This window comes from Chelonia mydas, chromosome 4 (assembly GCF_015237465.2).
Source record: "Chelonia mydas isolate rCheMyd1 chromosome 4, rCheMyd1.pri.v2, whole genome shotgun sequence".
Taxonomy (NCBI): domain Eukaryota; kingdom Metazoa; phylum Chordata; order Testudines; family Cheloniidae; genus Chelonia; species Chelonia mydas.
In genome coordinates this window covers 121312968-121332712 of record NC_057852.1, presented here as the reverse complement: position 1 = coordinate 121332712, position 19745 = coordinate 121312968, and the positions used below count along the sequence as shown (strand labels likewise).

The window sequence follows — 19745 nt, the reverse complement described above, 5'->3', positions numbered from 1 at the left end:
CTGGCAAAGACCTTCGGAGTTTTCACCTTCCTCTGCTGTGTGGGGCATGGGTTACTCGCTGGTTTGAACTAGAGTAAATGGTGGATTCTCTGTATCTTGATGTCTTTAAATCATGATTTGAGAATGTCTGTCAGTAACTGAGCCCGAGGTCATGGGTGTATTACAGGAGTGGGTGGGAGAGATGCTGTAGCCTGCGATGTTCAGGAAGTCAGACTACTTGATCACAATGGTCCCTGCTGGTCTTAAAGTCTGAGTCTGTGGCTGACTAGCACTACGTTTTTTTAACTACAAGGCAAAAAGTAACACTTATATATTTGTATAGCAATATCCACAGAAAAAGCCTGTGTGATATCCATATATAATGAGTATTAAAACATCTGTATATAGCAAGTTTTAAACATCCAGCCAGCCCTGAAGACTATTAATGCTGTCCTGCACCATCCTATAATTAAGGTTATATATTGTTATATATTACCAGCTGGAATTGTCTGTAAATGTTACTCCTGGGGGAATTCTGCACAGAAAATACATCCTGTCTGAGAAGTGCTGCAGTTCTGCCTTTCGCCCACCAGAGTCTGCTGTGGCGCCAGAACAGCTAGCAGTCTAGTGAGCCTTGCAGAGCTAATATAGCTAAAGTTATTACGGAAGGGGCTAAAGGTTACTCATTAAGTCTCACTGGTCATTGTTGTTACCCACTGTAAGAACCTCCATAGAAAGCCGTGATGTCATACCATCCTGCACCTGGTTATTAACAGTACAGGTGCCAGCAACAGCCAGTAGGCTGCTGCGTTCATCACAGCACCCTGCCCACAGAGCCAGGTTAGGAGGCATGGGGATATTGGGGGGGTGGGGGGGACAGATAGAGTGGGGCACACGGGGCTACTGGGTGGTCACAGACTGGGGTTCTGCAGGGCTAGTGGGGCATGGGCTCAGGAGCTAGTAGGGCGACCATATCGAGCCAGGGTCTGAATGGGAGTGGGAGACTGCAGGGCCACATGGGGATGTGCGGGGAGGGGTGGCAGGGCCACACGGGGATGGGGAAGGTGGACTGCAGGGACACACTGGGACAGAGACAGATGTGCCTGACTGACAATGAGACTGTCTATGAGTCAGTGAGGTTCTGCGTGGGGGAGGCTCCCCAACTCCCTAACAATCCCTCTGTCCGTTTCTCTCTCTCTCTCCCCCCCCCCTCCCTCCCCAATGTTCTGTACTTCTCCCATCCACACCCAACAACCCTCCAGGTTCACTCCCAGGCTCCTTCCCTCTCCCTCAGCTCTTCCATTACTTCTGACTTCCCCAAGCCTTTGCACTGTTTCTGAGGGGTGCGGGAAATATGTTTCTATGTTGTAGTTTAAATGAATTATTACTCAAAGTTCTGTATTTATTTGCCTATTTGTCAAACATTTCCCGAATTTTTTTTGGCAGGGGGGATGTGGGTCTGTATTGTTACAGACATACTTGCTGAAGGGATTTTGAAATAAATTATCAAAAATAATTGAAACTGGCATAATTATATTGTGTTATTTTGATGAATAAAATATGCAGAATTTTGCAGAATTCTTAATTTTTTGTCACAGAATTCGTCCAGGAGTAAAATTTATATATGAAAGGAAAAACCTTATTTGGATGCGCAAGTACAAGGGATCAGAGTTAAATTTGAAGTTTCAATATTAAATCTGCATTAGCTAATTTAAGCTCATGTTTTCTCAACCATAACACTTCATTAAATGTTAGATATTTGTATAAAATATATAATGCTGTCATGTAAATATATGTAAATTATAAAGTTGCAACACAGAGTCAAATTCTCTTCTAAGCGTTCATGTATTGTCATAGGTAAGGCTCTGATTTTGTCACGGATATTTTTAGTAAAAGTCCGGAACAGGTCATGGGCAATAATGAAAAATTCACGGAAACCTGTGACCTGTCCCTGATTTTTACTAAAATATCCATGATAAAACGAGGAGCCTGGGCAGCTGCGGGTGGGCTGGGAGCTGCAGGGTCCCCCTCCACTGGCGGTTCCGGACTCCGGGGGCGGCAGGAAGTGGCGGGGGTCCCCGTGCCGCCCCAAATGGCGGGGAGCTCTAGGGGTCCCCCCCACCCGGTGGCGCTGGCGGCTGGGAGCTGTGGGAGGTCTGCCTGCTGCTGGCGGCAGAGGACCCTGCAGCTCCCAGCTGGAGCTGGCTGAAGTCACAGAATCCGTGACCTCTGTGACTAAATTGCAGCCTTAGCCATAGGTAGGGCCCTGCCAAATTCATGGCCATGAAAAACGCGTCATGGATCATGAAATCTGGTCTTTTGTGCTTTTACACTACACTATACAGATTTCATGGGGGAGACCAACATTTCTCAAATTGGGGGTCCTGACCCAAAAGTGAGTTGCAGGGGGGTTGCAAGGCTATTTTAGGGGGGTTGTGGTATTGCCACCCTTATTTCTACACTGCCTTCAGATCTGAGTGGCTGGAGAGCAGCAGCTGTTAGCCAGTTACCCAACTCTGAAGGCAGCGCCGCACCAGCAGCAGTGTAGAAGTAAGGGTAGCAGTACCACAACCGCACCTACATTGATCTTGCGATTTCCCCCCACATCAAACTCCTTTTTGGTTCAGGACTCCTACAATTACAGCGCTGTAAAATTTCAGATTTAAATAGCTGAAATAATGAAATTTACTATTTTTAAAATCCTGTGGCCATGAAATTGACCAGAATGGATCCTGAATTTGGTAGGACCCTAGCCATAGGAAACTCTTCCAAACATCTTATAGCAAAGTGTGGGAAGCCGTGCTTTTCATCTGTTTACCCATAGATGTACTTTTAAATCTTCATCTGCCAGTTTAGTTTTAGATGAAAAATTAATATTGACAATAGTATGCCACTCTGAATGTGTACAGTTCTTAATGCTTATTTTTATCCTGTTTTCAGGTGTTTATTGGATTTGTGCTAAAGCAGTTTGAATACATTGAAGTGGGACAGTTCAGGTAAAATCAGACATATAAAATCTCTTCCTTCTATAGTAAAATTATGGGATATAATCACACAGGTCAATTGAAGAGTTTGGGTTAATCTCTTGTTGAATTTTACTGTTTCTTTGGAATGTCTGTTTTAAGAAGAGGAATGGATCTAGAGGAAATAACTAGCTGCTTTGAACTATCCACTGTCCCACTACCCCTTTTATGTCTTTTTTTCCAAAAACCTGCAGTGATTAATTCTGACACCTTTAAGGCCCCACATTTCCATTTACATACATCCAGAGTGTAATGTCTGTCCACCAAAGGAGGAGAGTTCCATTGTAGGTCATGTGTTTTCCATTTTCCCTAATCCCATGGCAGCTTCTTCAAGGGGTTTGGGCACTATGTAATGGGAGGGGTTGGGGAGCGAAGTGCAAGAAATATAATCCTAATCTATATTAATTTGTACTACTTCTGCTGTATTGAAAAACTCTCTCTCTCTCTCTCTCTCTCTGTGTTTGGGTAATTTCAGAGGGAATCTGTAATTTGGGGGAGTCCCTGGATCCATGCATTCTGGTAGTGAAAACTCTTTATTGCCAGCTTTTGGCTCAGCAATCAGCATTAATTTTATATTGAAAAAATAACATTGGGAATGTTGTTTAGATTTTTAGTGGGACATGAGAGCTGTGTGTGTCCTTGAGCCACATACTACTTTAGAAAGGGGAGGTAGGAAGGAACGGAGTAGGGGGATGTCTCAAGTCTAGAGGAGCTTTAAAAAATTGGATTTTAATAAAAATAAAAACTAGCAAATATACTCAGAATAGTAGAGAGAAGAAAATAAGCACGGAATCATTACATTAGGAACTATTTTTGTACTCCCGTAAATTCATTTTAAAAAAGCAGTTAAAATAAATGGGACATGCTGTAACAGCATTAAGCTACTCCAGGGCATATATTACTAGGCTATTTATGCACTGTTTTGGTGCCTGAAGACAGGATGCCTCCAAAGTGCCTTCTCTTAATGCATGTTTTATTGCTTACTGCCATTGCTTTCCATAACGAGATTTAAAAATATCACTGTTGTCTCCAAACGATGCTTTGTTTCCTCACTGCCATTCCATTTTGATTGTTCAGCAGGAGTTCCAGTTTGGTGTAGATTAGGAATGTTGCTTGCTGCCTAAGTGGATAATAGCCAACAGATGATCATTATTGTTCTAAGCAGAGTGGTTAATTAATAGTAACTTGTTTGTTTTTAAGTACTGCAGTTTTCCCTACAGCTTTGACAAGCCGTCAGCTTTTGTCACTCAAACATATGGTAGTTTGTAATCCATGTTTTATTCCATTTTGTTAAACTGTCCATCAAGATTGTAACTTCCCCATTTTACATTTTAAAATTTATATTTAAGAGAACTTTTTTTAAAAATGGCACCTTGTTCTCATTTGTAACTAGTTACACTGGTTTTGAGGAACTAGCATTATGATATGTTGCAATTTTCACATTCTAGTTACAAAGAATTTTTAGCTATTTTTTTCCCCTTCCCTTGTTTTTAATAGGGACACTGCATGCAAGCAGGATCTGTTTTTAATTTGTCAATTTAATCCCCACCTAAAAGTATGATGCCTCCATCCTTTCCTTCAAATCTTTCCTTAAAACATACTTCTTTCTTTAAGCCTACAAAATCCAGTCCTGCTGCCAGTCCCTCCCTTCTGGCCTTAAAATCTGAGTCAATTACCAAAATAAGCAATAAAAACACTAAGCCAGTCTTTAAAAAAAAAAAATTACAACTAAGTGGAATTAAGGTATAAACTTCACTTTGCTTGCTTTGTATTCTATCTCATCCTCCAATCTTCATCTACATGCTGGCTATCAGGTTATAAGCTTCTCAGCACAGGGTCTTTGCCTTCCTGCTGCTTTGTAAAGCACCTAGCACACTTTTGATGTTTATATAAACATGATCTGAATGGGTGTTTCAGTGTTTCTGCTGCTTAGCCTTTACATCCATTTAAACAGATCTTGTTTTCTTGTAAATAAATCCTTTATAATGAGGCTGGTGATACTATTCTTTTTTGCATTGTAATCCTTGATTTGCATTAGTTCTAGTTCATATGAACAAAAATGTTAGTAAGTAAGCTAGTATTGAGAAATTCAATAAACTCAACTTTTAAATAAGATCTTGTAGTAAAAAATGGGGCACAGAAATGCCTGAAATACTATATAGAAGTAGAAGAGTATGTTCATGAATTTTCCAAGAAACATAAGCAGGTTATTTTTCTACTGTATAGAACTGACATGTATGTTTAATAAAAGGAAGGTAGTGTGTATTGACATTTTTCTTTTGTTCCAGGGAATCCGAGGCAATTATCCCTAATATATTTTTCTTCCTCGTATTGTTGTCTTATGAGCGATATCACTCCAAACAGATAATTGGAATTCCTAAGATTATTCAGCTGTGTGATGGTATCATGGCCAGTGGAAGGAAAGCTGTTACACATGGTAACTTAAAAACCAAAACAGTGAAACTACTAACAATTTGCAGAATACTAAAAAGAATATACAGTGCTGTGCTAAGGAATGCTGGGCTCATGCTGATCAGCCCAGAAAACACTTGTATGTTTTTTTTTGTATTTTTTCAAACTACATTTTTCACATATTAAACCTAGTTCAAAGGTATGAACCTACTCCTGACAGAAAATATTATTTATCCCATTTACACTACTGCCACAATTATGCATAATTAGCTATTTTTGTTCAGAGCAATTAGGAGATTTGCGTATAGAAGAAAAGCTATAAATTAAGTATGTTTGAGCTGCTTAGGTAAGATTGTATACATACATAGATACATAGATACATAGATATTTAGGTCAGAAGGGACCATTATGATCATCTAGTCTGACCTCCTGCACAACGCAGGCCACAGAATTTCACCCACCACTCCCACAAAAAAACCTCACACCTATATCTGTGCTATTGAAGTCCTCAAATTGTAGTTTAAAGACCTCAAGGAGCAGAGAATCCTCCAGCAAGTGATCCGTGCCCCATGCTACAGAGGAAGGCGAAAAACCTCCAGGGCCTTCCAATCTGCCCTGGAGGAAAATTCCTTCCCGACCCCAAATATGGCGATCAGCTAAACCCTGAGCATATGGGCAAGATTCATCAGCCAGATACTACAGAAAATTCTTTCCCGGGTAACTTGGATCTTACCCCATCTAAAACCCATCACAGGCCATTGGGCCTATTTACCATGAATATTTAATTACCAAAGCCATGTTATCCCATCATACCATCTCCTCCATAAACTTATCGAGTTTAATCTTAAAGCAAGATAGATCTTTTGCCCCCACTACTTCCCTCGGAAGGCTATTCCAAAACTTCACTCCTCTGATGGTTAGAAACCTTCGTCTAATTTCTAATCTAAATTTCCTAGTGGCCAGTTTATATCCATTTGTTCTTGTGTCCACATTGGTACTGAGTTTAAATAATTCCTCTCCCTCTCTGGTATTTATCCCTCTGATATATTTATAGAGAGCAATCATATCTCCCCTCAACCTTCTTTTAGTTAGGCTAAACAAGCCAAGCTCCCTGAGTCTCCTTTCATAAGACAAGTTTTCCATTCCTCGGATCATCCTAGTAGCCCTTCTCTGTACCTGTTCCAGTTTGAATTCATCCTTCTTAAACATGGGAGACCAGAACTGCACACAGTACTCCAGGTGAGGTCTCACCAGTGCCTTATATAACGGTACTAAGACCTCCTTATCCCTACTGGAAATACCTCTCCTGATGCATCCCAAGACGACATTAGCTTTTTTCACAGCCATATCACATTGGCAGCTCATAGTCATCCTATGATCAACCAATACTCCAAGGTCCTTTTCCTCCTCCGTTACTTCTAGTTGATGCGTCCCTAGCTTATAACTAAAATTCTTGTTATTAATCCCTAAATGCATGACCTTACACTTCTCACTATTAAATTTCATCCTATTCCTATTACTCCAGTTTACAAGGTCATCCAGATCCTCCTGTAGGGTATCCCTATCCTTCTCTAAATTAGCAATACCTCCCAGCTTTGTATCATCTGCAAACTTTATTAGCACACTCCCACTTTTTGTGCCCAGGTCAGTAATAAAAAGATTAAATAAGATTGGTCCCAAAACCGATCCCTGAGGAACTCCACTGGTAACCTCCCTCCAACTTGACAGTTCACCTTTCAGTAGGACCCGTTGTAGTCTCCCCTTTAACCAATTCCCTATCCACCTTTCAATTTTCCTATTGATGCCCATCTTATCCAATTTAACTAATAATTCCCCATGTGGCACCGTATCAAACGCCTTACTAAAATCTAAGTAAATTAGATCCACTGCGTTTCCTTTATCTAAAAAATCTGTTACTTTCTCAAAGAAGGAGATCAGGTTGGTTTGGCACGATCTACCTTTTGTAAAACCATGTTGTATTTTGTCCCATTTACCATTGACTTCAATGTCCTTAACTACCTTCTCCTTCAAAATTTTTTCCAAGACCTTGCATACTACAGATGTCAAACTAACAGGCCTATAATTACTTGGATCACTTTTTTTCCCTTTCTTAAAAATAGGAACTATGTTAGCAATTCTCCAATCATACGGTACAACCCCTGAGTTTACAGATTCATTAAAAATTCTTGCTAATGGGCTTGCAATTTCTTGTGCCAATTCCTTTAATATTCTTGGATGAAGATTATCTGGGCCCCCCGATTTAGTCCCATTAAGCTGTTTGAGTTTCGCTTCTACCTCAGATATGGTGATGTCTACCTCCATATCCTCATTCCCATTTATCATGCTACCATTATCCCTAAGATCCTCTTTAGTCTTATTAAAGACTGAGGCAAAGTATGTGTTTAGATATTGGGCCATGCCTAGATTATCCTTGACCTCCACTCCATCCTCAGTTTTTAGCGGTCCCACTTCCTCTTTCTTTGTTTTCTTCCTATTTATATGACTATAGAACCTTTTACTATTGGTTTTAATTCCCTTTGCAAGGTTCAACTCTACTTGACTTTTAGCCTGTCTCACTTTATCCCTACATATTCTGACCTCAATAAGGTAGCTTGCCTTACTGATCCCTCCCTTCTTCCACTCCCTATATGCTTTCTGCTTTTTCTTAATTACCTCTCTAAGATGCTTGCTCATCCAGCTTGGTCTACAACTCCTGCCTATGAATTTTTTCCCCTTTCTTGGGATGCAGGCTTCCGATAGCTTCTGCAGCTTTAATTTAAAATAATCCCAGGCCTGCTCTACCTTTAAACCCATAAATTCTTCAGTCCAATCCACTTCCCTAACTAATTTCCTTAATTTTTGAAAGTCAGCCCTTTTGAAATCAAAAACCCTAGTCGCAGATTTATTTTTGTTAATCCTTCCATTCAGTTTGAACTGAATTAGCTCATGATCACTTGAGCCAAGATTATCCCCTACAACCATTTCCTCTATGAGGTCCTCATTACTCACCAAGACCAAATCTAAAATGGCATCCCCTCTAGTCGGTTCAGCAACTACTTGCTGAAGGAATCCATCAGCTATCGCATCTAGGAAAATCTGAGCCCTATTATTATTACTAGCACTCGTCCTCCAGTCTATATCTGGGAAGTTAAAGTCTCCCATGATCACACAGTTTCCATTAGTATTTACTTTATTAAAAACATTAAAAAGGGCTCTATCCATATCCAAATTAGATCCCGGCGGTCTATAGCACACCCCAAGCACTATCCCAGGGGAGGCTCTAATAGTTTTCTTCCCCAATTTAATTTTTGCCCAGACAGACTCAGTCATACCCATTTCATCGCTTCTTATTTCTTTACATTCTATCTTATCATTGATATACAGTGCTACTCCACCACCTTTACCTTTATTTCGGTCTTTCCTAAACAGCACATACCCTTCAATACCTGTAGCCCAGTCATGACTACTATTCCACCAGGTCTCTGTTATACCTATGATATCTGGTTTCACTTCCTGCACCAGTAACTCTAGTTCCTCCATTTTGTTACCTAGGCTCCTTGCATTAGTGTACAAACATCTTAATTTTTGCTGTTTAGCCTCACTCACATTCTGTACCCTATTAGGCACAGTTATTTTACTACCAGTATAACCTATTAGACTTGTATCTACACTGCCCTTCCTCCTACCTACAGCTGTATCCACTCTTACTTCATTTTCTTTCCACTCTATGCTGAATTCTGGCGTGGAGATTACCTGGACATCTCCCAACCATCTCCCCCAATTTCCTAGTTTAAAGCTCTCTTAATCAGTTGTGCCAGCCTCCATCCTAGAAGTCTATTTCCTTCCCTACTCAGATGAAGTCCATCCCGAGAGAACTGTCCTCTATCCATGAATGCCTCCCAATGGCCATACATCCCAAAGCCCTCCTTATAGCACCACTGCCTAAGCCATCTATTGATAGTCATAATCTTGTCACACCTTTGTTGCCCTTCTCTAGGAACAGGCAGAATCCCACTAAAGATCACCTGAGCCTCAATTTCCTTAAGTGTCCTCCCCAGCCTAGCATAGTCTCCCTTAATACTTTCCAGCGAGAATCTAGCCGTATCATTTGTTCCCACATGAAGGATAATTAGGGGATTCTTTCCCGCTCCCTTTAGAATCCTTTTCAACCTCAGGTCTACATCCCGTATCTTAGCACCCGGAAGACAGCACACCCTCCTATTTTCTGGATCAGCTCTGGTTACAGGCCTATCTATTCTTCTCAGTAAAGAGTCCCCAATCACATAGACCTGCCTTTTCCTAGTGACGGTGCTATTCTCCAGTCTATCCCCTGTTCCCTCTGGCTGCAAGTTCTTTCCATTCCCATTCTCCCTTGTAATCCTTTTTAACCCATCCTGTATCCTCCTGGGGCTCATATTTGGTGTAATCTCCATTAACTCTTCCCCTTTTCCTATAGGACTAACCTCTCTTCTCTTCTTCCTTGCCCTGTCACCCTCAGTGACTACCTGCTGAGCCCCTTCTTCATTTTCCAACTCTGCAAACCTATTCTTAAGCTCTATTTCTCCTTCACTAGCCCGCCTTTTCCTCTGCCTAGTTCTTTTAGTCACATGCTTCCACTGACCACTTTCCTCACCCAGTCTCCCCTCAGAATTCCCTAGTCCTGCTTCCATCTGCAAGTCTGAGCTTTTCCCTTCAGATACCTCATGTCTTTGCTCCATAATCTGCTCAAACCCCTTCCTAAACTCTACCAGACTTTCCACCTGCATCTCCAAACCTCGGATCTTTTCCTCCATCAGCTCTATCAGACGGCACTTCATGCAGACAAAACTCTTACCAGGTGCCCCCTCCAGGATTATGTACATACCACAGCTTCCACATCCAGTCATCTTCATTGTGTCATCTGCTACATGGGTCACTCCCACTGCCACCTCTGTATCTGTCATATCCTTCCCACCTAAATCCTGTTAATCTGGGAAACACAAACCACACCAAAACACCACCACCCACAGCAAAACCAAACCCCACACGAGCACCACAAGACAAACTCCCCTTTCAAACTCCCACTCAAACTCCCACTCAAACTCCCCTGTTTACAGCTCTGTTTGCTAGCTTCTGTGCCGCTGCCTGACTGGCTGCTACCTTTATAGGACCCCTAGTCAGTGAAGCCCCGCCCCCTAATCAGGTATACTGTCTGCCTGGTTCTACCCAGTGATATCTGTCCCTTGCTTTCTCATAAAACGTATGACGAAAAAAACCGGTTGCTTTAAATTTGCAGTTACCAGTTTGTCACAGTTGCTGAATTGATATTTAACATGGCAACATAACACCCTCTGCTACCTTTATACAATACATTGCTAGCACAGAAAAAAGGAGACTTAGATTTTGATCTAAATGTCTGATATCTAATTTTAAAACGTTCCAAAATGTTGCACGTGTGTATGTATGTGTATGTAAAATCACTAAAAATTACTTGCATGCTACAACCGTGACAAAATTTCTGCTTGTAATGAGGATCTTTAGGAATTTTCTGTCTAATTTTAAAAGTAAAATAATAGTGAAAATGGTGGCTAAACAATATTTAATAGCAACATAATTATGTTATTAGGGCTTGTTAGTTATTTGAATAGTAGGTTAACACAGCTATATTTTTGAAAGGTTTTGATGAATCTATTTTGATATTACCTTTATTTGCCTTCCTTTTGGAAAAAGAACATTGGAAGCCTTTCCTTATTCCAGAACTGTTGGTGTAAGAGATGCATAGATTGTACTGAGAAAGGCATGTCTTTTGAGAAATGTGTAAAATCCTGAAGGGGTAAAGGTCAACTGTCTCTAACAGTGACTTAGACCCTGCTTCAGTAGGGATGAAGGAACAACAGAGATGGAAATGACTTAAGTTTTCCGCAAGTATTCATAGAAACCTTACAATTTAAGTGCTAATTTTCAGTAATAAAATTGCTGGGAGTTAGAACCTTTTTGTACTATTCAAAACTAACCTGCATTTAATATTGAAATATGAAACATCTTAATTTTAGCTATACCAGCGCTGCAACCCATTGTCCATGATCTCTTTGTATTACGAGGAACAAATAAAGCTGATGCTGGAAAAGAACTGGAAACACAAAAAGAGGTGGTGGTTTCAATGCTGCTAAGACTTATCCAGTATCATCAGGTAAGATAAGTGGACAGATTAGTGTGTCTGTGTATGTTTTATAATGTGAATTATGTGTTAGACTGGCCACACTTAAAACATTTCAGGTGACATTTATCCCTCTCTGAACAAATCCTGATTAGTCAGACTTTGTTCTGAGAGCTTTCTTGGTGTGCAGGATAAAAAATTTTAGTGCTTTCTGGCCCTTCCCATAATTGGTAGGCATAAGAGTACAAACTCAAGTGTTCAAAAGCAAACAATAAAAGCATTCATTATTTCATACATTTATATAATAGGGCAGAGAGGTAGATTTCATATATAGTGCAAAGTATTGTCCTTTGTTTATTATCTATATTAGATTAGCACTGAAAGGCTACAGTCAGATTCAGGACCTGCATTGTGCCAGAGCCTGTATGAACACATAGTGAGACAGTAGTTTCCCTGAGTGATAGTCTAATTTAAGACAAGATGCAATAAGTGGGTGTAACTAAAAATAGGAGAAAATGGGGGAGAGAGTACATAGGTAATTAAGGCTAAGATTTTGTCATAGTTTTTTTTTTAGTAAAAGTCACAGACAGATCTCGGGGCGTGGCCAACACCTCCAGTGCTCCACTGCCTCAGAGCTCCGGGTGGCCCTTGCTGGCTGACAGCTCTGGCCCTGCCACCCCAGGGCTGACCAGAAAATGTCATGGAGGTCTCTGAAAGTCATGGAATCCATGGCCTCCATGACATAATCTTATCCATAGTAACAATCATAGGAATGCTTAGTTACATAGGCTTTTATGGAAACAACTAGATGATTGCTAGTCATTTACTTTTTGTAAGATATAACTACAGACAAGTGAAAAACAAACAGTAACTTATGACTATTCACCTAGCCATTGACAGATGTCATTTTATCAATAGCCTCACTGTTAAGATGGAAGGATTTTTTGGAGAACAGTGTAGAGGTCATATGGACGAGTACAGAGAAAACCTTCCAGGCATATTGGGAGACAGAGGGGGGAAAAAAGCATAAAGGTGCTAGTGAAAGAAGTGATCTGGAATCTTTTTGCTTATCCTAGACACTTAACAGAAGCGTAATACTTTTTTTTATTGAACTTCGTCCAGTTGTGGAATGCTGCTCTCGTGTGTATTAATGGGAGGAATGTGCCTTTTTGAGTACAATTGAAGAGGCAACTCTTTATTTATTTTTTATTTTTTTCTAATTTAGTTATAACATCCAAATTTCTAGCAAACCTTATTTTTTATGTGTCAAAGTTCAGACTGAAATAAATTTCTGCAACTAAAATTTTATAGGTTGATAGTGAATTTATAGTTTTACATAATTAGTCATAAAATAGTGTTTGGATACATTTTTTGACATGACATTAAACTTTTATTCACATAAAGTGTTCTGACATTAACTGTGTATTCACATATAGGTTATTTTTAACCTTTAGTGTTATTTAGAGTACAGGAGTTTCTAGTAGACATCTGGAATAGCCAGTATTAGGACCTGATCTTGCAAACTGCTCTACACAAGCAGACCCTGCGTCTGTGCAGAACTCCATTGACTTTAGTTCCACTCAAGCTTGCAAGATCAGAGTTTTAATGTATGTCTCATTTCCATTCTTCCTTTCATTAAGACAGGAGCAAATACAGATACCGTTCTAATATATGAAGACTTTTACTTGCCAACTACCAGTGTTTTGCTTTTCTTCCCACTCCCCATGCATTTCATCTCATAATCTATTCTTCCTACTGTTGGACTAATCACTTGTAAATTTTGGCTTTACAAAGCACAGAAAATTTTGCTTTTATTTGTTTAAAAAAAATGGTCTGGGAAATTCCAGGTATTTTGGTTGTCATAAATGACCATATCTGAGAGAGAAACTTGTTCTTTTTATAAATTCTAGCCTGAAGTGAATTTTTTACTGTTGTCCATAGACGTATATTTCATTTCTTCTCCTGGATTTACGTAGTTTTATTTCTTGTATGCCTGAATGTGTAAAAATGTTATCTAAGTGGAGCAGAATAGGAATACTGTCTCTTTACTCTGTTACATGAAAGGCCAGGTTAAACAGGAGAACAGTATATATTTGATAGTTTAAGATGATCTTAAATCATCTTTGTGAAACACCTTGCATAACTTTTTGGTTTTGGGGAAAATGATAGTTTTATTAACTGTTCACTCCCTCAACTATACTATTTAAATATGCCATTTTCTAAAGTGCAGGTGTGTTTGTTTTGGGGGGGGGCGCTGGGATATTTTCTTCAGGTGCTGGAGATGTTCATCCTAGTACTGCAACAGTGTCACAAAGAGAATGAAGACAAATGGAAAAGATTGTCCCGACAGATAGCAGATATCATTCTACCAATGTTAGCAAAACAACAGGTTAGTATCTAACTTTATTGATTTTATCTTTATGTATCAGTTTTGCTTTTATTACATGAAAGCAATATTCTGCCTACAGTCTGCAAGTAAATATAAATACTGGAAACTATTTTACTAAAATAGGTTTTTATATATATGAAAGACTTTGTAAATATAGTGTTCAAGATAAGGCATCCCATTCATTCTTAATGGGGCTGATAATGAAGAATAATTTCTGTATAATTTCATATGTACTTATAGATTAATGTCATTTTTAAATAATTTTAAAATCACAAAAGACTAATTTTGTAGATAAAAACTATTTGTAGTGTCTTCTACTATATCTCAGCTTAGAGTTAAGTCCATAACTGCTCTAAGCTCACCGTGCTTACTGTATGGTATCAAGTCTTTTTTCTTCTTTACATACAGAATGTCGTTATTATTTGGCATTATAATCAGACAATATAATCGTTGGTCAGTGACCTTATTTTACAACCTATTTTAATGAACAAAATAAAAATTGTAATGAAATTTGTTTACTTGAAAGTGGTTTGGTCATCTGTAATGGCCTGTTAACTTTATTTTTAATGTTTTTAAGTTACATTTTTAGGTGTCTTTATTTTCTCTATTAAATAACTTAGTCTGACAAAATTGCACTTCTGTAAATCTTGTGACATAGCTGAATATGGGAGAAGTTAAGTGTTGTCAGGACCTGGATCACAGGCAAAACTGGCATTATCTGGACCTTATTGCACATTACTCCACTTAGGCAGATCCCAGCTTCTGTGTGAACCCTCATTGAAGTCCATTGGTGCAGAGTAATTTACAGGGTTGGAGACCTCATGAGCTGCATATAAGTTTGTAGCCAAACCTGAGATCTGTGTGCAAATTGAAGGTGGCCAGCAAATGAAGCTCAGTTGAGTGCTGGTCCCTTTGTGTATCCCACACGTGGGTGCACATGTTTGCTGTGCGTGTGAGTCTGGAATTCTAACAAGTAGTGTCGGTTGGTCTGCACATGTGCAGTAGTTCTTGCGCTCCACACTGATGGCATAAAGGGCAGTGTGGGCTGAACGCCTCTCCAGTTCCTCCTTATCACCGCATGGCCTGAGTCAGAATCTGTGTCCAGTTTCTCCAGATTTTCTCTTTGATGCCCTGTAAATGGCTATTGTAAATAGTTTTACATTAGCATAGTTAGTTTTATAGTATAGTGTAGCTTGTTCTTTCTGTGCACTGGGGACTCCCTCCCTATGGCCTGGGACTGTGCCCAGGGGTTCAGTAATACGTCTCCTGCCTTTGCTCCTTCTCTGTGAGCAACAGTCACCAACACTGTCTCTATTGCTTGGGTGAGACACACATTGGGATACCACTGGCGGAGTTCCAGGATTCCCAGCACTGGCTCCTGAATATTTTGCTGCTTACAAGTCCAGGCAACGTGGTGCTCCCTTGTAATGAGGCCATCATGGAGCCAGCCGTAGTGGTCTGGCATACTCCAGCTCCTGTGCCCCCAGGTGTAAGAGGGCTGAGAGATGCTATTTCATCCACACCAAAGGGGCTGGATTTCTTTTCTCCCGTCCAGATCCAAACTCCCTGATGGATCAGGCAGCCATCGGGAGAGCATGGTCACAACTTCCTAAGATCACCGCAGCTGACAAGGGCTCAAAGAGGTTGGACCTCTTGGGCGGGGGCAGGGGGGAAAGGGTCTTCCTCGACAAGTCTGAAATTTTGTATTGCTAACTGTCAGACCTTGTTAGTGAAATTATGATTTTAACAGTTACTTCAGGCTGGCTGACTTTAAAGACAAGCTTCCCTCTGAGGACAGAGCCCAATTTTAGTCCTTCATAGAGGAGCACAAGTTAATGGCTAAGACTTCTCTTTAAGCTGCAGTGGATGCAGCGGATACAGCATCCAGTGGCTTGGTCACTGACATAGTTACGAGGTGTGAGTCTTGGCTTCCCTCTTTGGGGCTACTCAGGAAGGTCTAGAACACCATACAGAACCTCTCTTTAGACAAGTCAGATTTGTTTAACAAGAAAATGGATGAGTCCCTATACTTGTTGGAAGACTCAAGGTCGACTCTCCGGTCACTGGGAATTTACACCCTAATCCCCAGGAGAAAACACCAGAGGCAGGTGTATAGGCCAAAGCCACCCCCTCTACAGATGTTGTACCACCTGTGTCCAGATGAGGCTCTGTTTAAACATCAGAAGGTTCAGAGGCCTCAATTTTCAGCCCCCTCTGTTACCATGACCTGTGCCCATTCCCAGCCACCCACTAAGGGCTACTTTTGATGCCTCAGTAGAGATCTAGCCATCACTACTGATGCCACCCACTTCTACCTCCCCCCCCCCTTATCTGTGGAGACCATCTCTCACTTTTTGCCTGCAATTGGGACTGTGTCACGGTATACAGTTGGGTCCTGGAATATTCTTGATGGATAATTTCTAGGTTTCTCACTCTCCCTCCCCACAAACCCACTTCCTGATCCATCTTCAGGAACCACTCTCACTAGGTGATTCTTGAACAGGAGGCAGACTCCCTCTTTCAACGAGGGGCAACAGAAATAGCGTCACCTTGGTATCAAGGGAGAATGTTCTGTTTTAGTCCCCAAAAAGATAGGGTGGAGACCCATTCTGGACCTTCAACAACTCATAGAATCATAGAATATCAGGGTTGGAAGGGACCTCAGGAGGTCATCTAGTCCAACCCCCTGCTCAAAGCAGGACCAATCCCCAGTTAAATCATCCCACCCAGGGCTTTGTCAAGCCTGACCTTAAAAACTTCTAAGGAAGGAGATTCTACCACCTCCCTAAGTAACGCATTCCAGTGTTTCACCACCCTCCTAGTGAAAAAGTTTTTCCTAATATCCAACCTAAACCTTCCCCACTGCAACTTGAGACCATTACTCCTTGTCCTGTCATCTTCTACCACTGAGAATAATCTAGAACCATCCTCTTTGGAACCACCTCTCAGGTAGTTGAAAGCAGCTATCAAATCCCCCCTCATTCTTCTCTTCCGCAGACTAAACAATACCAGTTCCCTCAGCCTCTCCTCATAAGTCATGTGTTCCAGACCCCTAATCATTTTTGTTGCCCTTCGCTGGACTCTCTCCAATTTTTCCACATCCTTCTTGTAGTGTGGGGCCCAAAACTGGACACAGTACTCCAGATGAGGCCTCACCAATGTCGAATAGAGGGGAACAATCACGTCCCTCGATCTGCTGGCTATGCCCCTACTTATACATCCCAAAATGCCATTGGCCTTCTTGGCAACAAGGGCACACTGTTGACTCATATCCAGCTTCTCGTCCACTGTCACCCCTAGGTCCTTTTCTGCAGAACTGCTGCCTAGCCATTCGGTCCCTAGTCTGTAGCGGTGCATTGGATTCTTCCGTCCTAAGTGCAGGACCCTGCACTTATCCTTGTTGAACCTCATCAGATTTCTTTTGGCCCAATCCTCCAATTTGTCTAGGTCCCTCTGTATCCTATCCCTACCTGCCACCGTATCTATCACTCCTCCTAGTTTAGTATCATCCGCAAATTTGCTGAGAGTGCAATCCACACCATCCTCCAGATCATTAATGAAGATATTGAACAAAACCGGCCCCAGGACCGACCCTTGGGGCACTCCACTTGATACTGGCTGCCATCTAGACATGGAGCCATTGATCACTACCCGTTGAGCCCAACAATCTAGCCAACTTTCTACCCACCTTATAGTGCATTCATCCAGCCCATACTTCTTTAACTTGCTGACAAGAATACTGTGGGAGACCGTGTCAAAAGCTTTGCTAAAGTCAAGGAATAACATGTCCACTGCTTTCTGCTCATCGACAGAGCTGGTTATCTCTTCATAGAAGGCAATTAGATTAGTCAGGCATGACTTGCCCTTGGTGAATCCATGCTGACTGTTCCTGATCGCTTTCCTCTCCTCGAAGTGCTTCAGAATTGATTCCTTGAGGACCTCCTCCATGATTTTTCCAGGGACCGAGGTGAGGCTGACTGGCCTGTAGTTCCCAGGATCCTCCTCCTTCCCTTTTTTAAAGATGGGCACTACATTAGCCTTTTTCCAGTCTTCCGGGACTTCCCCCGATCGCCATGAGTTTTCAAAGATAATGGCCAATGGCTCTGCAATCACAGCCGCCAACTCCTTTAGCACTCTCGGATGCAACGTATCCGGCCCCATGGACTTGTGCTCGTCCAGCTTTTCTAAATAGTTGTTGTACCAATAAAATAAAAACCAGCAGGATCTTATTAAAGGGAAAAAGGCAAAATACCACATTTATTGTGAATACAGAAAGAATCATAGTAAGCAGTTAGTTACAGCTATAACATTCCATTCAATCTCATATTTATTCACACATTCATTCACACACACACACACACACACACACACACAGGTTCTGCAAAGTTGTTATCATAGTAAGCAGTTAGTTATAGCTATAACTTTCCATTCAATCTCATATTTATTCACACACACACACACACACACACACACACACAGGTTCTGCAAAGTTGTTATCATAGTTACCAGCCTTAGAGTTGCTCATGCCAAGCCACTGGCCAGGTGGCCTGGACATGAGGAGGGAGCAGGGCCTTGTCAGATGCTCATCTGATGCTCCTGGAAGTTGGTTTGCAGAATCAGACCCCAAAGTTCTCACTTTTTAGAGTCTATTTTTATAGGAATTTCTTCCTATGCCAGTCTATGGGAATTGCTGCATCATGCTGTTGCTGAATCAATCAGCAGATAGCACATTCCTGACGGCTCCTAGATGTTATCTTGTTCTTTGGTTCTCCCATTCTTGAGGCTGTTGGGTGGATTCCAGTCTGCCCTCCGGGGGTCCTCTGGTTATTTCCACTTGACGCCTTCTTCAGCCGATGGACACTGGATTCTTAGGCTGGCACCTCCCTGATCATTCAGTTATTATCCACACCAAGCATCCATCCACATACATCCTCTATCTCTATTTTAATCACAATTGTTAATACAACAAAAGGGCGGGGAGTCTCTGGGTGCTGTTTCTATTGTTAGAGTATTGCTTTGAGTCTCTGTGAATTGCTTTGAGAACAGACTCTGTCTTAGAATGTACTAACACAACTAGCAGCTTGCAAGTTTCACACACAGAGGGAGAGAAACAGTACCAAAAACCAAGAGACCTCTTAATTAGTAATACCCTGGAATTTAAACTATGGGGAATCAAACTCATTTGTGGTTTTAATACAGAACTTCTTTAATATGATCCAACATAGTCCCTAACACTTCTTTCTCCACAGAGGGCTGGCCACCTACTCCCCATGCTGTGTTGCCCAGCACAGCAGTCTGGGAGCTGACCTTGAGCTGACCTTTCATCTTTATTGAAAAGCCAAAATTCAGATTGTTACTCTAGCATTGATAGTCTTTGATCTGTGAGTTATCTGTACAATGGTCAACGTATGCCTTGCTCTTCTAGGCCACATAGCCTTGTTCACTTATGTGGGCACTATTCGCCAGGCTTAATTTATGATGCTTGCAGGCCTGGCTTCAGTCAGTCTTCTCACAAGACAAGGGTCACATCAACACCAGAGTGACTGTCGAATTTGGAACGAGTGAGAGTAGGCATCCTGTGCAACACTCCCACCCTCCATGTCACCATTGTAGCACATGCATCCCTTCTGAGTCAGGGTGCTGACCTGAACAACCACACCAGACAAAGTACCTGGACCCCATCAGAGGCCAGACTGCTTTTCATTCTACTGGACGTCGGACAGCTGTCTTTTACATAAAGATCTCTTCTCCTCTGTCTAGAAGCAGTAAGGCTTTGGGACTGGTGCGTCAGAAACTGCATCATCAT

The 19745-nt window shown here is 41.3% G+C and overlaps 1 protein-coding gene across 4 annotated transcripts in view; it reads left to right on the top strand.

Moving 5' to 3' along the window:
* The window catches only part of HTT (huntingtin), a 189157-nt gene that overhangs the window by 92906 nt on the left and 76506 nt on the right, over positions 1-19745 (top strand). For all 4 annotated transcript variants that reach the window (XR_006290216.1, XR_005225237.2, XM_037898170.2 and 1 more), the window contains 4 exons: positions 2920-2975; positions 5291-5439; positions 11447-11583; positions 13823-13939. Coding sequence is in view for 2 of the 4 variants with exons in the window: in XM_037898170.2 (XP_037754098.1) it covers positions 2920-2975; positions 5291-5439; positions 11447-11583; positions 13823-13939 (459 nt within the window). In the remaining 2 variants the exon portion in view is untranslated. The remainder of the gene's footprint in view (positions 1-2919; positions 2976-5290; positions 5440-11446; positions 11584-13822; positions 13940-19745) is intronic.